Here is a 17,079-nt window from a genome sequence, read left to right on the forward strand (position 1 = left end):
ATGTATGTATGTATACATACATACATGTATACATACATACATGTATACATACATACATGTATACATACACACACATACATACATGTATACATACACACACATACATACATGTATACATACACACACATACATACATGTATACATACACACACATATACATACACACACATACATACACACACACACATACATACACACACACACATACATACACACACACACATGTATACACACACACACACGTATACACACACACACATACACGTATACACACACACACATATACATACACACACATACACGTATACATACACACACATACATACATACATGTATACATACACATACATACACGTATATATACATACACATACACGTATATATACATACACATACACGTATATATACATACACATACACGTATATATACATACACATACACGTATATATACATACATGTATACATACACATACATACACGTATATATACATACACGTATATACATACACATACATACACGTATATACATACACATACATACATACACACATACACGTATACATACATACACACATACATACATACATACATACACACGTACATACATACATACATACATACACACACACGTACATACATACACATACATACATACATACATACATGTACATACATACATACATACATATAGATACATATACATACATATACATACACATACATACACATACATACACACATACATACACACACATACACATACATATATACATACATACATATATATATATACATATACACACACTATATCTAGCATATATTATACATATAGTTATACACATGCATATTGTCAATAATAATTGGCTACATTTTTATTGATTTATTTGTAAAATATCTATATTTAATACTAAATACAATCATATCCATCACATTCTCTTCACAAATGCACATAGAGCATTTTTATTCATTTTTATTTAATATTGCACCGTACACTGCTTTCTAATTCATTGAATAGTTCTTCTTGTTATGGTTTTCCCCGACAGCATCATATTTGATAAATACCTTTAAAACACGAGATCACATCGACTGTGATTTAAACCTGGAGAGTTTGTTCTTACCATGGTCGGCCCTTTTTTCTTTTTAGCGGCCTCGGCCATGGAGCCCTCTGGGAAGAGCCGCTCCAGAGCGGCCAGGGCGGCGTAGGCCTTGGCCACCTTCTTATTGGACCCCGACCCCTGGAACTTCTGCCCGTCGATCTCCACCTCCATGACGAAGCGCTTGTCGTGGCTGCCGCCGGTCTCGGAGATAAGCTCGTACTTCAGGCCGCGCCGCTTCTCGTTCAGCTCCATCACGGGGTTCTTGCCGTGCTTGGTTAGTATTGGTCCCTGTTGGCGAGCGCTCTGACAGTTATAGAGACAAGGTCAGTAATAAAAAAAATATATAAATAAATCAGCCCCAAACTTCTCTCTGACCGTCACTCGACGACACACGGGGAGGAGCATTGTACCTCTGCGGCATCAGTGGTGTCTGCATTGGCAGCTCCTGTGGCGGCAGCGGTGGTTTCGATGGGTGTTACGACTGGCTTCAGTTTCTGCACAGTGACCGGTACAACCACCTCCTCTGATTTCACCGACTCAGCGGTCTTTAGTTCCACTCCTGTGGGCAGGCCCATGTCCTGGAGGACCTGCAGTTATACACACGGAGTCATCGTAAATATAAAATAAAACAAAAAACTGAAATTATAAGGGGAAAAACAGAGAAATGTATTCCTTACCTTTACAGCTACGTGCAGCTTGGCAGTGCGTTTGGACGGACCAGACGCCTCAAAGGTCTTGCCGTCCACTTCGACAGCCATGGTGAAGACCGGGACGTGAATCGGGCCGGTCTGAGAGATCAGCTTGTACTGGAGACCCGGCTTCAGCTGATTGAGCCTCATCAGAGCGTTCATCGCCTGGGGGGGCTCCGCCTTCTCCTCTGGAGCTGGTTTAACAGCAGGACATACGGTTAGAAACGTACCCGTTACATTGATTATATCTCATCAATCAGTTGATTCATCATTTCAACTATACAGTCGAAAAATTATGAAAAATCACAAGTTCTAAGAGGTGACATTTTCAAAGTGCAGGTTTTGTCCAAAACCAAAAAGGTATTCAATTTACAACGATTAATCTATTATCAAAATTGTTTATTATTTTCTGTTGATTAACAGACTAATTCAATAAGCACAGCTGTTTTCTTGGTTCATTCTGATGTAGGAAAGGTTTCTTTAAGTAAGTTCCAACAAACACAGGAGCTGAACGAGCTCTTACATTTCTTCTGCAGCTTTTTCTTCTTCTTATTTGGACTCTTGTCATCAATTCCCTCCTCTTCCTCGATGGGCCTTTTCATTGGTGGGGCGTACGCCGTGCTCGGTGGGATTTGCACTGCAACACACACGCACATACAGAATGATATATAAGAACATGCGAGGCACCTCAATTGCATCGACACCATAAATCTAAAAATCTAAATAACCGACAGTCAGGATTGTTTGAGTCTCACAGGTGAGCCAGCCTGGTTTACCTGTGTAATCAATGGGAGTCTCGCTACGGGGTTTCTTGGGCATCTTTGAAGGGAGGGGATCCATCCCAAGCACTTTGTGAAGCTGTCCGAAAGCCGACAGCCTTAAGGCATGCTGAAGGAACGAGAGACACCGCGTCAATTCCACGTTCACTAAATTGTGAATATGCACACGAAACAACTGGTATCTCACTCACTTGTGCGCTCGCCGTGATGTCTTCTCTCTGCTGGTGGTCCAAGTGACCGATGGCGTCTGTGGCATCCTTCTCACACGGATCAGAGATCCCAGCACCGTCTACAGCGAGAGGGAAACGACATAAGGGAGCACTTAGAAGTGGGAAGAAAATATAAATAAAAATGCAAATAAAAAAAAGAGAGGATACTTCACATACATATACCATCCATGAGGATGCCTGAAGCCAGACACTCTAGAACTCTCCGCAGAGCTTCTCCTGCCCCCATGGGCCGGTTCCCTGTGCCGATGGCTTTCTCACAGATCAGCTCCAGCGGCTGCAGAGCGGGGGAGAGAGAGAGAGAGAGAGAGAGAGAGAGAGAGAGAGAGAGGGAGACGTGTTGTTTGAGGGTGCTATTTTTAAGCTCGGCTACTAACACGGAGAGATTTTAGGTCACTGCGTTAGACAGGATCTCAGCAGTTTAACAACTGTGATGGTGGCATCTTTTTTTTTTTTTGTATCCAGGCAGACAAAGCTTTATCAAAAGAAAATCTGAATTCTGATAATAATATAATAATAATAGCTTTGGGGTCTTCATAAAACTCCCTCCTACATATCTCTAGGTTCCCAGAAGCCACATTCACCTGCTTCATAAAGACTATAAAGCTATACTGAGGCTGTAGAGAGGCTCTCACTCACCCAGCCACGGAGCGGGGCCCATGTGGGGACGCGGGCGCAGAGGTCCCGTAGGATCCGGATGACGATGACGCAGGAGCGCAGCCCGTTGGCTCTGGCCTGAGGACACAAGCAGGGAGGGGCACGGGGAGGACAAGCGGCCTTAGTCGATGAGGACGACCATGTGAGGCCCAAAGCAACACTAACGGCAAAATAAATGAAAGTCAATAAAGATAAATAAAAAAGGAAGCCACACAGACTGGAACAGCTTAGCTTTGTTATTATGGATACATTGCATGATAGAATAATGTTTGGAGACCCTAAACATGATCAGTCGTATTGGTGGCTGTGAGTGGATAGCCGGCATGGTTATCAGACGTGAGACAACATGCTCATGAATTACGTTTGAAGTGTGAATAAAGACACCTCAAACTCAATGCAAGCTTTAATGTGCGATAAAGAAATCTATGTTCCTTTGTGCCGTCATCGAAAGGCGGTAGTGAAGTCAGTGGTGGCTTAAAAAAAACAAATAAAAACTCGAGGTGCAATATTCCTGTTGATTTTGTGGCACACAGAGAGCGGGGAAAGTCGAGGCCACATACTCTGCAAAAGCTGCAGAGATGGAGCAATGATTGTTACGGTGCGAAAGAGAAAAGATGACACGCACACTAGAATGAGTTATCATCAACACGGCTCACTACTAAAAAACAACAACCGTGTCTTCAAAACTACAGAAGGGGCAGTGGGGCTCTACGAGCGGCTTGTAGAAATGTGAAAACACCGACAACTCACTCACACCAACACTGACATGAGAGAAATATTGCACCTGGATACACGGTGTATTAGTCCCAGACGTTTGTTGTTGATTGAGTAAAGCAGCTGTGAGGGACACTACGGAAGTCAGGAACTAAAAAGCAGCACTGAACTTGTTTTAAAGAAAAGAAAAAAAAGGTACGGCAGTAGAACCTGTTAAGTTAGCAAAGCAACGCTACAACAGTGTAATGACAAAGGTTTCCTAAGAAACACACATCCAGATCATCAAGTATTACTACAGGAAGTACACTTCAAAAGAGTGAAGAAGAAGAAGAAAACTAAAAAAAACACATGGAACGCCCAAATCAAAAGACAAAAAGAACAAACGGCATGAAACCAAAACTACTTCTGTTTTAGAGACAAATAAAGACAAGATCCAAACCTGGAACCACTTAGCGTGGCGGAGAGACGCCAAGGCAGTTAGGCATTTCTGCCTGTCCAGAACTTCCGGGGGATCGTTGACTGAAAGCGATTCTATTGGCAGGTGGAATAAGAAGACAAGGTACAGTTTGACCAAGGGGAGTTCTGTCAGCCGGCCAGGGGGAACACAGGCAGCCTTCCCAGACCACAGGCCGGAAGGGGGAAGGGGAGGGGGACCCCTCCACCGCAGAACCACCAGGCGCTCTCAACCCCCCAGTTAATATCGCTTTTGTACGGCCCGGCACACATAAGGTTGGACTTAAAACCCACCAGAACGACAGAGTTGTGAAGTGGGTTGTAACCTGACTTAGTAAAAAATATAATAAAAACATCCCTGTTATAACAAAATGTGCATTTCTTAAGGGCTAGCAGGTCATATCAAATGGGAGGTTGTCTTTCCGTGGTTGCTTCAGAGCTTTTTTTTTTTTTAAAAGGTTCTGCTTTTCCTTTTCTGCCGTTAACGGGAGGCAGAGCCCCTCCCCTTCGCCCCGACACTGGGTGCGCTGCACTTTGCCCCTTCCGAGACAGAGAGCGGCCAGTTGGTCAAAGGTCCAGCGTCCCTAAAAATTGACAAACTAGAAGGCTTGACAGAGAGAATCAGAATTGGAACCACAGGCAGAAGTTATCAGATGCACAAAAAGTGGGGTATCAAAACAAGTCCACACTGCAGCAAAACTGATGGCTTAAAATAAGAAAGAAAACAAAAGGAAACCCAAACTGGGCATCACTGTTCGCACGGGGCGACAGATAAGGTCGAGGCTGAACACCTGCTAAAACAGATCCTCACTACTGCTTTCAAAAACAATGGCGTCTGTAATTGTACAGCTGCAGTCAGGCTTAATGATTACACACATGATGCCTTAGTCTGTGGCTTTCTAACAACTTGGGGTCGAACCCCTGCGTTTGTTTGAGTGTGCAGAATCCCTCGTCGTTATCTGTAGCCCCCGAGCATTCCCTGCTAATGAACACCAGAGACAGTCAACAGCCCGCTGGTGGGTCCAACGACCGCGGACAGTTTCACCACATGTTCTGCTACTCATTTTTGCTGCAATGCGAACCGTTCACCATCAATGATAAAACACATGCAAACAACGTGGTCTCTCTTTTTTTTTTTTTTTTGGTTAACTTCTCAGTAAGCCTTCATTTCGTTGGTGCCCTTGGTCATTAAAGAAGTCAGTAAACTACCTGCCCTATACTGTATATTGGGCCATCAAAAATGTACAATTACATCACATGGAACTACGAGAGAGAGAGATGGAGAGAGAGTCTAGGTAGCTATAAGCATAGCGCAGTTTCATTACATGACGGTGCATTCTTGTCCCCCGGCTCCATTGAAGGCCCAATAAACAATATCTATCTAGCCTGGCTGCTGGCCGGGCCTCCCTGCTTGGAGGAGGTGGCGGCGCTGAAGAAGCACCGAGGCCCCCGGGGGTCGGAGCTTACCTCCGGACACGGCCCTCTCGATCTCCTCGCGGACCAGTGGGGACGTCAGGTGGATGGTGAGGGTGAGAGGGGGCTCCTTGGTGTTCTTGATGACGATGCTGGCCTTGAGGATGTTCTGGGTCACCGCGTACTTGTCTTCTGTGATCGCCTGTGAGAGAGCAACGCGTTTAAGGTGCGACAAAGGCCGCGTTTGTGTTGAAGATCAGACTATTGTGAAAATAAGAGAATTGTTATTATTTCCTTCATTCTTTTTTGGTACCAAATACATTCATATTAGGTCTAACTAGGCCTGGTATCATATGAATGAGAGCCAAGCGGCTAAATTGGCAGACCAATGATCCAATCAGAGATTTATGGTATCAAGTATCGGTTTACTGTATATGCACACTGATAAGTAACAAAACAGAAATATAGTTGTATAGAGCCAGTGTCAACATTACATAGTTTGTCCACCAGAGAGCAATGAGCTGGTTATTTTTAACCATAAAATGTCTCGCTTATCTGTCACAATTCTCCAATAACCAACTATAAGTGATCTTTATTTAAGTTTATGTTGTGTTTTTTTTTTTATGTGGAAATGGATATATGCAAATATATTGTCTTGTAAACACTAAAACTAATATCTGTATCGACCTCACAAACCCAGCATCACTTTGACTCTATAATGAAAATGGTATGACATTTATTCAATACACTGAATTAAGCTTAGTTTATACTCGCCATGGGGAAGTCGGCGCGCGCCAGAAAATGGCGTAATCACGGCCGGCGTGTGGAGCGCTTGGCCGTGCACCTGAATTTTTGTAAGTTGGCGTGCGCGATCACGTGACCGTAGTTCCCTGATAAAAGCACTATCTACATGTCTGGAGGTTATACAAGAGAAGGCCAACTCATGTTTAGATGCTTTAGAAACAGCAGGTGTTCAAAATCTTCATTTGAGTAAACATTTTGCAGCCAAACCAAATTGTTGTCAGGATATTTAACCTTTGTTTGTTTTTTAATAATGCATCGAATACTTAACATGTTTCTTTACAGGGCTTGTATAAAGGCAATATTGTAGTCCATGAATATGAGACATGAGTCAAGTATAGACAATTACAATCCCTCCTCTGCATTGTGGAGGTTGGTTGAAGGCGTTTCGCCAGTTACACCTACAGTCTCTGTGCATATCTCTGGGGTGCACTCGTAACATAAACCATTCATGTGCAGAACTCGCACGCCGTCTGCGGATGCTCACGATACGCGAGTGTGAGTATAACCAAAGCTTCAGCTGAGCCGTGTTCTCACCTTGAGCTGCGTCACAAGGTTTTCAGACACTCTCTTCAGCAGGTTGATGGTCGGCTTTTCCTTACAGAGGAGCACCAGCTCCAGGTCCAGGTCCCCCTTCAGCAGCAGGCCCTTGGCAACCAGGCCCACCCTCATTACGCCACGCAGAGAGCGGGTTGCCTGATCTCTGTGCTCACTACACAGCAGACACATGGGAGAAGCACAAGAAAGACAAAGACAGTGGTTAGAGAAGAGGAATTCAAACACGTCTTACTGACTGACTCATTGTCGCCACGGCTGAACATGAGGAACGGCAGTCCTCACCTCTCCTTATCGGTGTCTGCGCTATCAGAGTCTGACTTGGGGGACACCTTCTCCTGCTTATCCAGCCAGTCGGAGACGGCCTTGAGGGCCCGCTCCGTGTGGGACACCATGTTCTGTACGCTCTCCAGCTCCTCCTGAGTCGGGTAGATGACGGAGTGTTTGGCCATGACGTGGCGGTCATCGTTCATGAAGACGCGCATGGAGCGGTGGCGCATTGGAGGGGGCTGGGGAGACACGAGATCATTAATGAAGAAGAAAATACCAGAGAGGTTCGTGCTGCGCCCGGGTTAGCAAAAACAGACACAGCGCTTTGAGAATTAAAAACAAAAGATCATTACTATTTACATACAACAGAGACCTGTATCTAGGAAGCAGGATTATTGAGTTACCTGGATAACTAGACAGAAAAAAACAGATCAGCTCAACTTCAGTCCATGTTGCAGTTTGGAAAATGTTCTTGGTTTTATTCAGAACAGTTATTAATCCTGCTTTATGGGACAGGCTTATGGTCGACCTGCAAAACGCTCGTTCTCTTGTCTTTGATTAATAACAATAATAATAATAATAATAATACAAAAGAAAAGCAACAAGGTCTCATGTCTGGGCCTAGCTTCTAACACCAGTGATTACACAAGCCCCGTGTACACACAGGCAGCCAAAGCCTATTTAGAGGGGAGCGGTGGTGTAGAAGCTGGAGCATGTGTTCCTAAAGCCCCAGGCAGACTGGAGAGAGACGCTGGCACCAGCCCTGTGACTTAAATTAGAGGCGCCGCGTTTATTTGTCCCGTTGCCAGTGACATCCCACGCTGAGGCAAGTGTGCCCCGTGCTTTGGCTGCTGCCAGCCTATTGTCACACGTACAAACACAGAGATGCTTAAATGAAGTCATTACCATTGTTGTTCTAGAGACCGTGGCGACACCCTTATCCAGTGAACCGCAGCGTTGAAAAATATCTTCTCTGCAGCCGATGACAATTTTGCAGTCCGTCTGTACAGCGGGGGGGGGAAACAGACACACATTTTAACATAACTTAAAAAGGAGAGGGGAGGGAAAATGTGCAGCCAACTAACAACTAAGATAGATCCACGGGGGGTGAATGGCATATTTGATTTGAACACTGAAACGGGTAAAACCCTTCACACTCAGTCACTGACGAGCTTCTCTTATCCATCAGTGACATAAAGTCGATAGTAGCTGGAGCAACTGAGGAGGATTGTTGACACGCCAACGCATGCCTCAGGGATTAAATGCAACTAGACTTTTTTAGGCAGAAAGGCTGCAACTTGTAATAAATCAGGCTTTTAAGCACACATTCCTCTTCTTGTGAGCAAGGCGGACATTTTTCAGATTCCTAGCAGGCAGGTGTGTGGTCTTAAAAGGCGGTGTTCCTCCTGGACTTGAAACTTGAAACAGACCAGTGAGGGCTGTGCTGCTCGATGTGATGGATCTGCGAGTAGAGGTCAACACGAGTCATCCACGGATGACTGGCTCTTCATCCGTGGGGCCTCAAAACAACAACGAAGCGATGTGATCTGGGAGTTAGTGGGGTTATTAAGTCAACAGGCAGCACATCTCACTCATTTATCGTGACACACGTGCCAGCGCTGACTTTTTAAAGATAATTTGCAGCATTACAGATGATTTACAGTTGCGGTAAAGAGGGTAAACAATAACGAGTATAAACATTGCCACCTATTTTTTTATGTTTTAGTCAACAAGTTGCTAACATGTGGCTCCAGGACCAACAAGCCGCCGGCACACCTGTTAAACCTACATTGACACACAAGTTGTGTTCTTCCAGGCGGAAGAGTGAGTTACTAAGAAATAGACCCCGGAGCTCCATCGGGGGGATTTAAAAACAGACGCCATTTTAATTCAGTGCAGAGCTCGACTGGTCCTCGGCAGCTAGCTAGCTAGCTAGCAACCCCGACGAGAAAAGAAAACGGATCACGCATCGTTTATAGCTGCGCAGACATGCTGCTCACCGAGTCGCAACACACACAAACACCACGTACCGGTCATGTTTGTCGACTGGGGGACTATGTAGAAGTGCAAAGACTCAACGGTAGATTATGTTTGGATGTTGGTCTGTCACGTAAAGACAGCAAAATGGTCGAGAAGACAAGACCGAGACCCCATTGAATGCTCAGCTAACAGTTAGCAGGTTAGCTTAGCCGAACAAAGCCAGATGGATACATTTATGACGCACATATAAAACAAACACACTAATAAAAAAGTATCAAGCGTCGTTGGTTCTCTTAGCGTTCAGCGACCACATACTACCTCATTCAGTTTGTGTTAGGGGATGAATTTATGTATTTTTCTTGCTCACCGTGGTGTCGTTGCTGTTTACGGACGGCTGCTACACGCTAGCTCTCGGCCAGGAGTGTGCACGGAAACGCCCACGATGTGAAAAACGATTAAGCTCATTGGACAGAGATTACTGGCGACTGAAAATGTAGCCAATCAGGGAAAGGGGGAACGGAACCAGGGGGCGTGTCTAGTAATAACGGACTGAATTTAATCGTCTCGCTGCAACAACTGGCTGCCTTGCTGATCGCATCAGTTAAAACGCGATCACACGGTGTAGCCGTTGGATCATCCGTGTATTCTTAGTGTGGGAATTCTCCAGTTTGACCCCCAAGAATATTGATTGCCTTCTGATTATTTTAAACACACTGTGAGTGACCATTTACTTTGGGTGCTCTGAAACCCATGTGACAATTTATTTACACAGAGTGTGTCTTGTCTTGAATCATGGAAGATTCACATTCATACCCTGATTCAAAACATAAAGGCATCACATGACAGCATGTCAGCTCACATCCTTTGTTTTGTTTTGAAGGACCAGCAAAGAACAAACACAAATCTGTCACTACTAAATTACACATGAAATAAAGAAGAATAGATTATCTAGTGAAAGATATCAGTGATTCTTGTATGCTGACTAAAAATTAAGTGCAACCAACTGCAGGTGCTGGAACAAAAACGTGCAGCTCACACTTGCTGGGGCAAGTTCTTTAGGGGTTAGCAAAATGCATTGTCTGTTTTCATATTATGTAACATGTGAATCCCGCCAACCATTCCCATCCACTGGTTCAGGTCTTACTTGCAAGTCAGCGTCATCATTTCTGTGTTGGCAATCTCGTTTCCGAGCAGGTTAGGAGTTCACCTGTGGAGTTCCACAAATATCCATACTTGGTCCCCTTGTAATCAGTCTATATATGTTTCTATTAAGCCAGATTTAGTCAAAACGTCAAACTTAATTACCATGTTTATGCAGATGACACTTAAGCCTTTTTTCTCTTTCACCAAATACATGGTCAAATATATTGTCAATGCTATTTGAGCAGATTGATGACAGAATATGCGAGAATTACCTCTTGCTAAGTAAAATCTGAAAGACATAAATAATTGACAGATGATCTTAGACATTGTGCAAATAGCTCTACATTAGATTAGCGAGCTTTAAATGTGTTGCTGTTACCTTAAGACGGAGCCACCAAGCTGTTTCCTCGTTTCCAGTCTTTGTGCTAAGCTAAGAGGCTGCCAACAAGACGAAACATGAGAGTGCATTGCCTTATTACTCAGTCAGAATAAGTGGATTACTGGAAAAAGAACCTGATCTCGACAAAAGCTGTAAAACTATGGCATCAATCATAAACCAGAATGAGATGAAACATTAACAGATGAACATTTATTATCCAATCGTACATTCCCTTTTGTTAACAATATCACATTCAATTAGCTTTTGCAGTTTCACTTCAGTCCTGACTGACTTGGGGAAAAATACTGCTGACACATTTACAAATAATCAATCAATAACAGACGCACGTTCACGTTCATGTCACAGCACAACATTGTGCTTTTCACATCTTTAAGCTGAGGTAACAGCACAGATTTTTTTTTTTTCTGGGCTCTCTTATGTGAGCATTTATACAAGTCATTGACTTTTACACTGTTGTCGGAGAACAAAGCAAACGAAACCTTTTGAGTTGAGATGTTTGCTTTAAGACGATAGATACAGTCTCCACGTCAACAAAAAAAAACGTTAACACACTTCAACCGACGGAATCTTTTTCATTTACGTCCGCTCTCGTCGAGGACAGGCTGCCGTGCAAGCATGTGTATGGGCCATGTTGCAATCTGATAAACACTATTAGCAGTTCATAATGAGCTGTTTTTCTTTATTCATTTGTAGCATAACACTGGCTCACACTGTACATACAACAACACAAGAGCTGGTCGGTGATATTTCAAATCTGGAACACGTTGTTCCATTTGTTTTTGTTCCCAACACATTTACTTCACCTAAACCAGAGTGGCTGTCATTCCCACCAGACAACCCTTTTCGTAAGAATCTTTCAACACTGAATTTGGATCCAGATGATGGACTGCTGGACTCAGTGGCGATCCCGCTGACGAGAGAAGACCCGTCTCCTCTCTTTCCTCCATATAGGTCCATTTAAATCTTACTAACACTGTTGTTTTTCTCTGAGCTCTGAAAGGAGCCGACGTCCCAGCGAATGGAGCGGAACGTGCTCCCCTTGAAACTGGCCTTTCTCTTGGTGATGCGGTAGATCTTCCTGAGGACGGCGCGCCGCAGCAAGATGTAGACCCACGGGTCCAGGATCTGGTTGCAGGTCGCCATCCTGACACCTATCACCATCAGACTACTGTAAGTGTCTCTGTCACCGGCAGGGAAGCCACTGTAGGACTTTGTGGCTGAGATCAGTCCAAAGACCTGAAAAGAAAGAAAAATTGAAACAAGTTTAGCCTCATCTATTAAATTCATACTAAGATCTTAAATTGAAACTCAACAATAGCTATTGTTTAACCCCTTAAACCTCACTCATTCATTACAATATCATACAATGCAGCCTCACATTGTTCAAACACACAGAACATTAATTAACTCAAATATGGTGGAGATCCGAAAGTTTCCAAAAATGCCAAATATGTCAGTCTGAAACTTCGGGAAATGTGTATAAAATGAAGCAAAAGATATGTAGAATATATACATTTGATGGAACGGAGCAGCCATAAAATATTAATTTGTAAACGTCATTTAGCTCCAATAAAAGAGTAGGAACAAATAGATTGTAGGAATGATTTCTCGGACCTTAAAGATACAATGAGGGAATCGAACGGTTCGTGCTCAGGGGATTAAAAAAGTTTGGCAGAATTTAAGAAAAATACATTTCATAGGTAGTTTTTTTGCTCAAGGGCAGTTCTAGGGTAGTCCAGAGGGGGCCGATGCCCCTGAAAGAGTAAGCCTGGACCCCGCTCTGGCCCCGCTGACTGTGGCAATTATTTTCTTACATTTTTCACCCCACATTTATCCCCAGAGAGGTGAAATTGAAATTATTCATAACAGTGATAAATTGGTCGTTAGAACTGAATGAGTATGGTTGTGTTTATTTTTATGTGCATCGTTAGTCTTTTGAAAAAAACAAACCTATGGGTTAAATTAACTATATTTATTTAGCGCTTAAAGCACTCGGAGCACTTTACAACACAAGTAAGCATTCATCCATTCACACTCCCATTCACACACAAGGGGCCATCTGTCCCTCAGGAGCCACAGACACTCACAGCAATTTGGGGTTCAGTATGTTGCCAAAGGACACTTTCAAATGTTTACTGCAGGGGCCAAGGATTGAACCACTCTTTCTCCTGAGGCAACCATTATCCAATGCCCCCCCCCCCCTTTTGAATGGTCTAGAACGGCCACAAAACAAACTCTTCTCAGTGTTAAAGGTGTCACGGACAGAAATCTATCAGTGCTCATTATTGTGAATTTAAACGTAACTTCCAGATAGACTGGAGGGACTGCATTTACACAAACACAGAAAGCAAACAAACAGTGGTGCTACTCTGTTGAACTTATTGTGGAATTCAAAACTTCCTGTTTCCTGCTGTTCTTGGCTGTGGTGATGCAAAGCGGTGAGCCGTACATTGCGTCCGGGTGCAATAATAGGCATGGCACAACCGGACTATTTGAATCCTCTAAACAGTTGCAACGTTTAAAGGGTCTGCTAATCACTTTGTCCTTTGGTATGAAATGTGTAAAAATCGACCAAAGTACTGTTATTAAAAATCAATCAGTGGCAGAGAATTAATGTATTGTAGAGTATTAAAGAGAGAGTAGGAAATCTCACGCAAAAAGGAACAGGAATTAAATGTTCACTGTATTGCATTTTAGGGGGCATGCAGATGATTTTAGAATAGATTCTTAATATGTAATATGATGTTTATGATGACATGTTTATCTACATTTAAAAATTAGTAAAAACACAACAACTTAGTTGCTATATTTTTGCTATATTTTATGCTGATAAAGCCTGGTAAATGTTTTCCCTGATGCTCACCAGCAGAGGGCTCCAGCAGATGCAGGAGGTGACCATGATGCCAACCAGCTGGACCACCATCTCAGTGTCCTGGGAGCCACCTGAGCCCCGTCGTGAACACAACCTTTTCTTTAGCCGGGCTCTCACCAGCGTGATCCCACTGACGGTGTTGCACACGAAGGCCGAGGCCAGGGAGCTCAAAGCCAGTCCGGAGAAGAGCGTCACGAAGGCCAGGTCCTTCGCTCCGGTGCTCTCCATCACCCTGATGAAGCACCACGTCCCCGGGTACTGGTTAGTGTAGGCGCCCAGGCTGAAGAAGGGCAGGAGGGCCATGCACAAAGCCAGCAGCCAGATCAGGGCCAGCGCCACCTTTGTCCGCGCCATGGTCACCAGACGGGCGTGCAGCAAAGGCCTGGTGACGCCCAGCCAGCGCTCAGCAGCCATGGCGCAGCCCAGGAAGAGCGGGCACAGGCCGAAGAACACCATGCAACTTCCCAGCAACAGACAAGACCAATCCGGATTGGCGGAGGCGTTCTGAAAGCTGGAGACGGGGTTCGCCGCCGACCCGGTGCCCGCTGAATATCTCCTCAGCACGAGGGCTCCGAGGATGACGTGTCCGGCCAGGTCCGTTGCCACCAGGGAGCTGGCGAAGAGCAGGAACGTGGCCTTCGAGCGCCGCCGGAAGCGGTTGTAAGCCTTGGCGAGAATGATGAGGGCCACCACGTTGAACAGGATGCCCAGAGTCATGGTGAGGACGGCAGATGTGGGATGTGGGATTGTGGGATTCTGTGGGCGGGTGGCGTTACATGCCACGGCCTCCACCTTCTTCGTGGCATGGGTGTCGTTGAAGAAGGGAAGGGGGGTGGTAACGGAGGAGTTGTTGTGCTGCATGGCCAGGATCACCGCCGGGCTCCGGGCCTGGTGTGGTTCTTCTGGTTGAGATGACACTGGAAAAGAAAAAACACGGGCGGGTCAGCGCACTTAAACTCGTCACACCCTCTCCCTTCCATGTCCTCCTTTTCCACTCAAATAATGTTCATACGGTCCCTCACAGGTAACCCGTCTCTACGGGCAAACAAAGCTCCTCAAGGCAAAGTGGCTCAACTTCAAATCCCTACAAATGACTTCTCATACCACTCTTGTGGGTCTGGGTGCAAAGAGCCTGAATTTCCTCTTTGTTCGAGGCATCGCTGCAAACGTCTGAGCAAGTTCTGACAGATGATGTTGACACTGAAAGCTCCTGCACACATTCCTCTAAACTGCCGTTACCGTGCAGCAGCAGCAGCAGCAGCAGCAGCAGCAGCAGCTAACATACGTGTGAGCTGCTGGGAAGGATTGAACATTTATTTACACACAGATGTATTGCTCAGTATATATTAAAAATGTAGCCTTCAAAGTGATTCTATATATGGTTCTGTGTTTAATTTTGTCCCTTCCTTTTTTGTGTATTGATTTACTCTATTTTTTATTTCCCTAAATATGATTTTAATTGCACCTTTTCCATATTCTTTAGTTGGAATCTCTATGTTCATAATTTTTCCCTTTTCTTTGTATTGATTGTTTATTTTTTGGAAGATGTATTTTTATGCTTAAATGTTATTATCTGTGCATACCGACTATAAAAGCTACTAATATATTGTTGGAAATATGATGAAAACGTCATAATTTACAAAATATAATGATGATATTACATAATGATACACACACAATGCCAAACATATATCTCTGTAGCTCCAAAGAGCATTTCCCTTCCAACAAAACCCGTTTTTGTAATTAATATGAGAGTGTTTCACTTATTTTTCTGTAAAAGGTTTTTAAATTTGAAGTTTCTTCAAATAGTCTCAATAAATTCAGATCTTTTGAAACAATAAAACACATTTAACTTGGACCAATAGCCTCGGGGCATCCCGTCTGTCCTGTACGTGAAATATATTCAACCTACCTTTGAAATAATAAATCCATGGGGGTGAACAGGATCACTCTGATCTGGACTGTTACTCATAACTGCAGCTGCATAAAAACAAATGAATCCAGGTTGTGCTCTCGTGTTGCTCCAAAGTAAGACGACTTCTTCTTCTTCACCTGAACTGTTTCCCCATTCGCAGACTATGTAGAAACTCTCCTCTCGGAACAGGCAGCCTCCCCGTTGCATTGCACAAGCTCGTCCTCTGTCACTCGAGCTGCGGCTGACTGCTTTTATACTGAGGAGCTGCACCGTGCTCACGTGGCCCCTGGGTGTCTCAGTGGGTCGAAACCCTGTTCCGTCCTCCCGGCATGAGACTCCCTGGAGCAGACACAAGTGATGCTCCGCTATATGTCGAATATCTACAACCCCAGCTGACTCACCCATAACTCCAGCTCACAATCATGAATGTAGGGGCTTAACTGTTAAAGCCTGTAACTACAACAACCTGAAGAATTGAAACCTGCCTGAGGCTGGGGGAATAAAACTCCTTTCAAGTATCACTTTTATAAGCAGTGATGTAGTTTTTCACTGAAATAAGCATGACTTCATATCACAAAACCAAAATGAGTAACATTCTTATTAAAACCAGATTAGACTCTTCAAAGTAAAAGCCCGGATGCATTGAGGAGTTGAACATGCATGCATTATGCTGTTACTGCTGGAGATAGTTACCCCCTTGTTTGTTAGTTGTAGACAACACAACACTCCCCTGCTCTCTACGGAGCCTCATTTGAACCACCTCAACATCCTTGTGGTCGGCTCTCATCAATGCAAACCAGCTGCCCTCCCCCTACAAACACCGCTGTCACATGCAGTCTGTAAGCTGTAGCTGTGACTGCCAGTGGTTTCCCAGTCCTCCAGAGGACCCTGGCTGCTGTGGGGGACGTGAGGGTTTAAAGGGACGGTTCACCCCAATGTCAAAAAATTCATATTTTGCCTCTTACCTACAGTACTATTCATCACTCTGGATTGTTTTTGTGTGAGTTGCCTAGTTTTAGAGATATTGGCCATAGAGATTTCCGCCTTGTGGGACTATATGGCACTCGGCTTGTGGTGCTCAAACCGCCCAAAAAAATGTAATAAAGACAGTTG

The 17,079-nt window shown here is 44.3% G+C and overlaps 2 protein-coding genes across 3 annotated transcripts in view; both read right to left on the minus strand.

The window, feature by feature from the left end:
• The window catches only part of ilf3b (interleukin enhancer binding factor 3b), a 35,845-nt gene extending 25,771 nt beyond the window's left edge, over positions 1-10,074 (minus strand). The window contains exons 1-14 of one of the 2 annotated variants that reach the window (XM_031871017.1): positions 10,004-10,074; positions 8,563-8,658; positions 7,672-7,895; positions 7,369-7,543; positions 6,085-6,232; positions 4,604-4,695; positions 3,433-3,528; positions 2,953-3,070; positions 2,758-2,855; positions 2,564-2,675; positions 2,311-2,424; positions 1,776-1,981; positions 1,509-1,685; positions 1,120-1,386 (exon numbers count right to left, since the gene is read on the minus strand). In XM_031871017.1, the coding sequence (XP_031726877.1) occupies positions 1,120-1,386; positions 1,509-1,685; positions 1,776-1,981; positions 2,311-2,424; positions 2,564-2,675; positions 2,758-2,855; positions 2,953-3,070; positions 3,433-3,528; positions 4,604-4,695; positions 6,085-6,232; positions 7,369-7,543; positions 7,672-7,895; positions 8,563-8,565 (1,830 nt within the window). In that variant the 5' untranslated portion in view covers positions 8,566-8,658; positions 10,004-10,074. Of the gene's footprint in view, positions 1-1,119; positions 1,402-1,508; positions 1,686-1,775; positions 1,982-2,310; positions 2,425-2,563; positions 2,676-2,757; positions 2,856-2,952; positions 3,071-3,432; positions 3,529-4,603; positions 4,696-6,084; positions 6,233-7,368; positions 7,544-7,671; positions 7,896-8,562; positions 8,659-10,003 lie in introns of both variants that reach the window. The other variant, XM_031871015.1, reaches the window with a different exon arrangement.
• Positions 10,075-11,282: 1,208 nt separating this feature from the next.
• LOC116396418 (prostaglandin E2 receptor EP1 subtype-like) lies at positions 11,283-16,176 on the minus strand. The gene is made up of 3 exons (XM_031871021.1): positions 15,964-16,176; positions 14,043-14,968; positions 11,283-12,415 (listed from the first exon to the last, which is right to left on the minus strand). Exons 2-3 carry the CDS (start codon positions 14,910-14,912, stop codon positions 12,137-12,139), a joined length of 1,149 nt encoding a protein of 382 aa, XP_031726881.1. The 5' UTR covers positions 14,913-14,968; positions 15,964-16,176; the 3' UTR covers positions 11,283-12,136.
• Between the last annotated feature and the right edge of the window lie 903 nt (positions 16,177-17,079).

The sequence above is a fragment of the Anarrhichthys ocellatus genome, unplaced genomic scaffold (genome assembly GCF_004355925.1).
Source record: "Anarrhichthys ocellatus isolate YVR2014 unplaced genomic scaffold, GSC_Weel_1.0 scaffold55, whole genome shotgun sequence".
NCBI classification, from domain to species: Eukaryota; Metazoa; Chordata; class Actinopteri; order Perciformes; family Anarhichadidae; genus Anarrhichthys; species Anarrhichthys ocellatus.

Excerpts from the sequence above, each read along its gene's own strand:
- LOC116396418 (XM_031871021.1), bottom strand. The coding sequence starts at position 14,912 with ATGCAGCACAACAACTCCTCCGTTACCACCCCCCTTCCCTTCTTCAAC. Across the intron at positions 12,416-14,042 it reads TCTGCTGGAGCCCTCTGCTG|GTCTTTGGACTGATCTCAGC; the intron begins GTGAGCATCAGG and ends CTTTCTTTTCAG.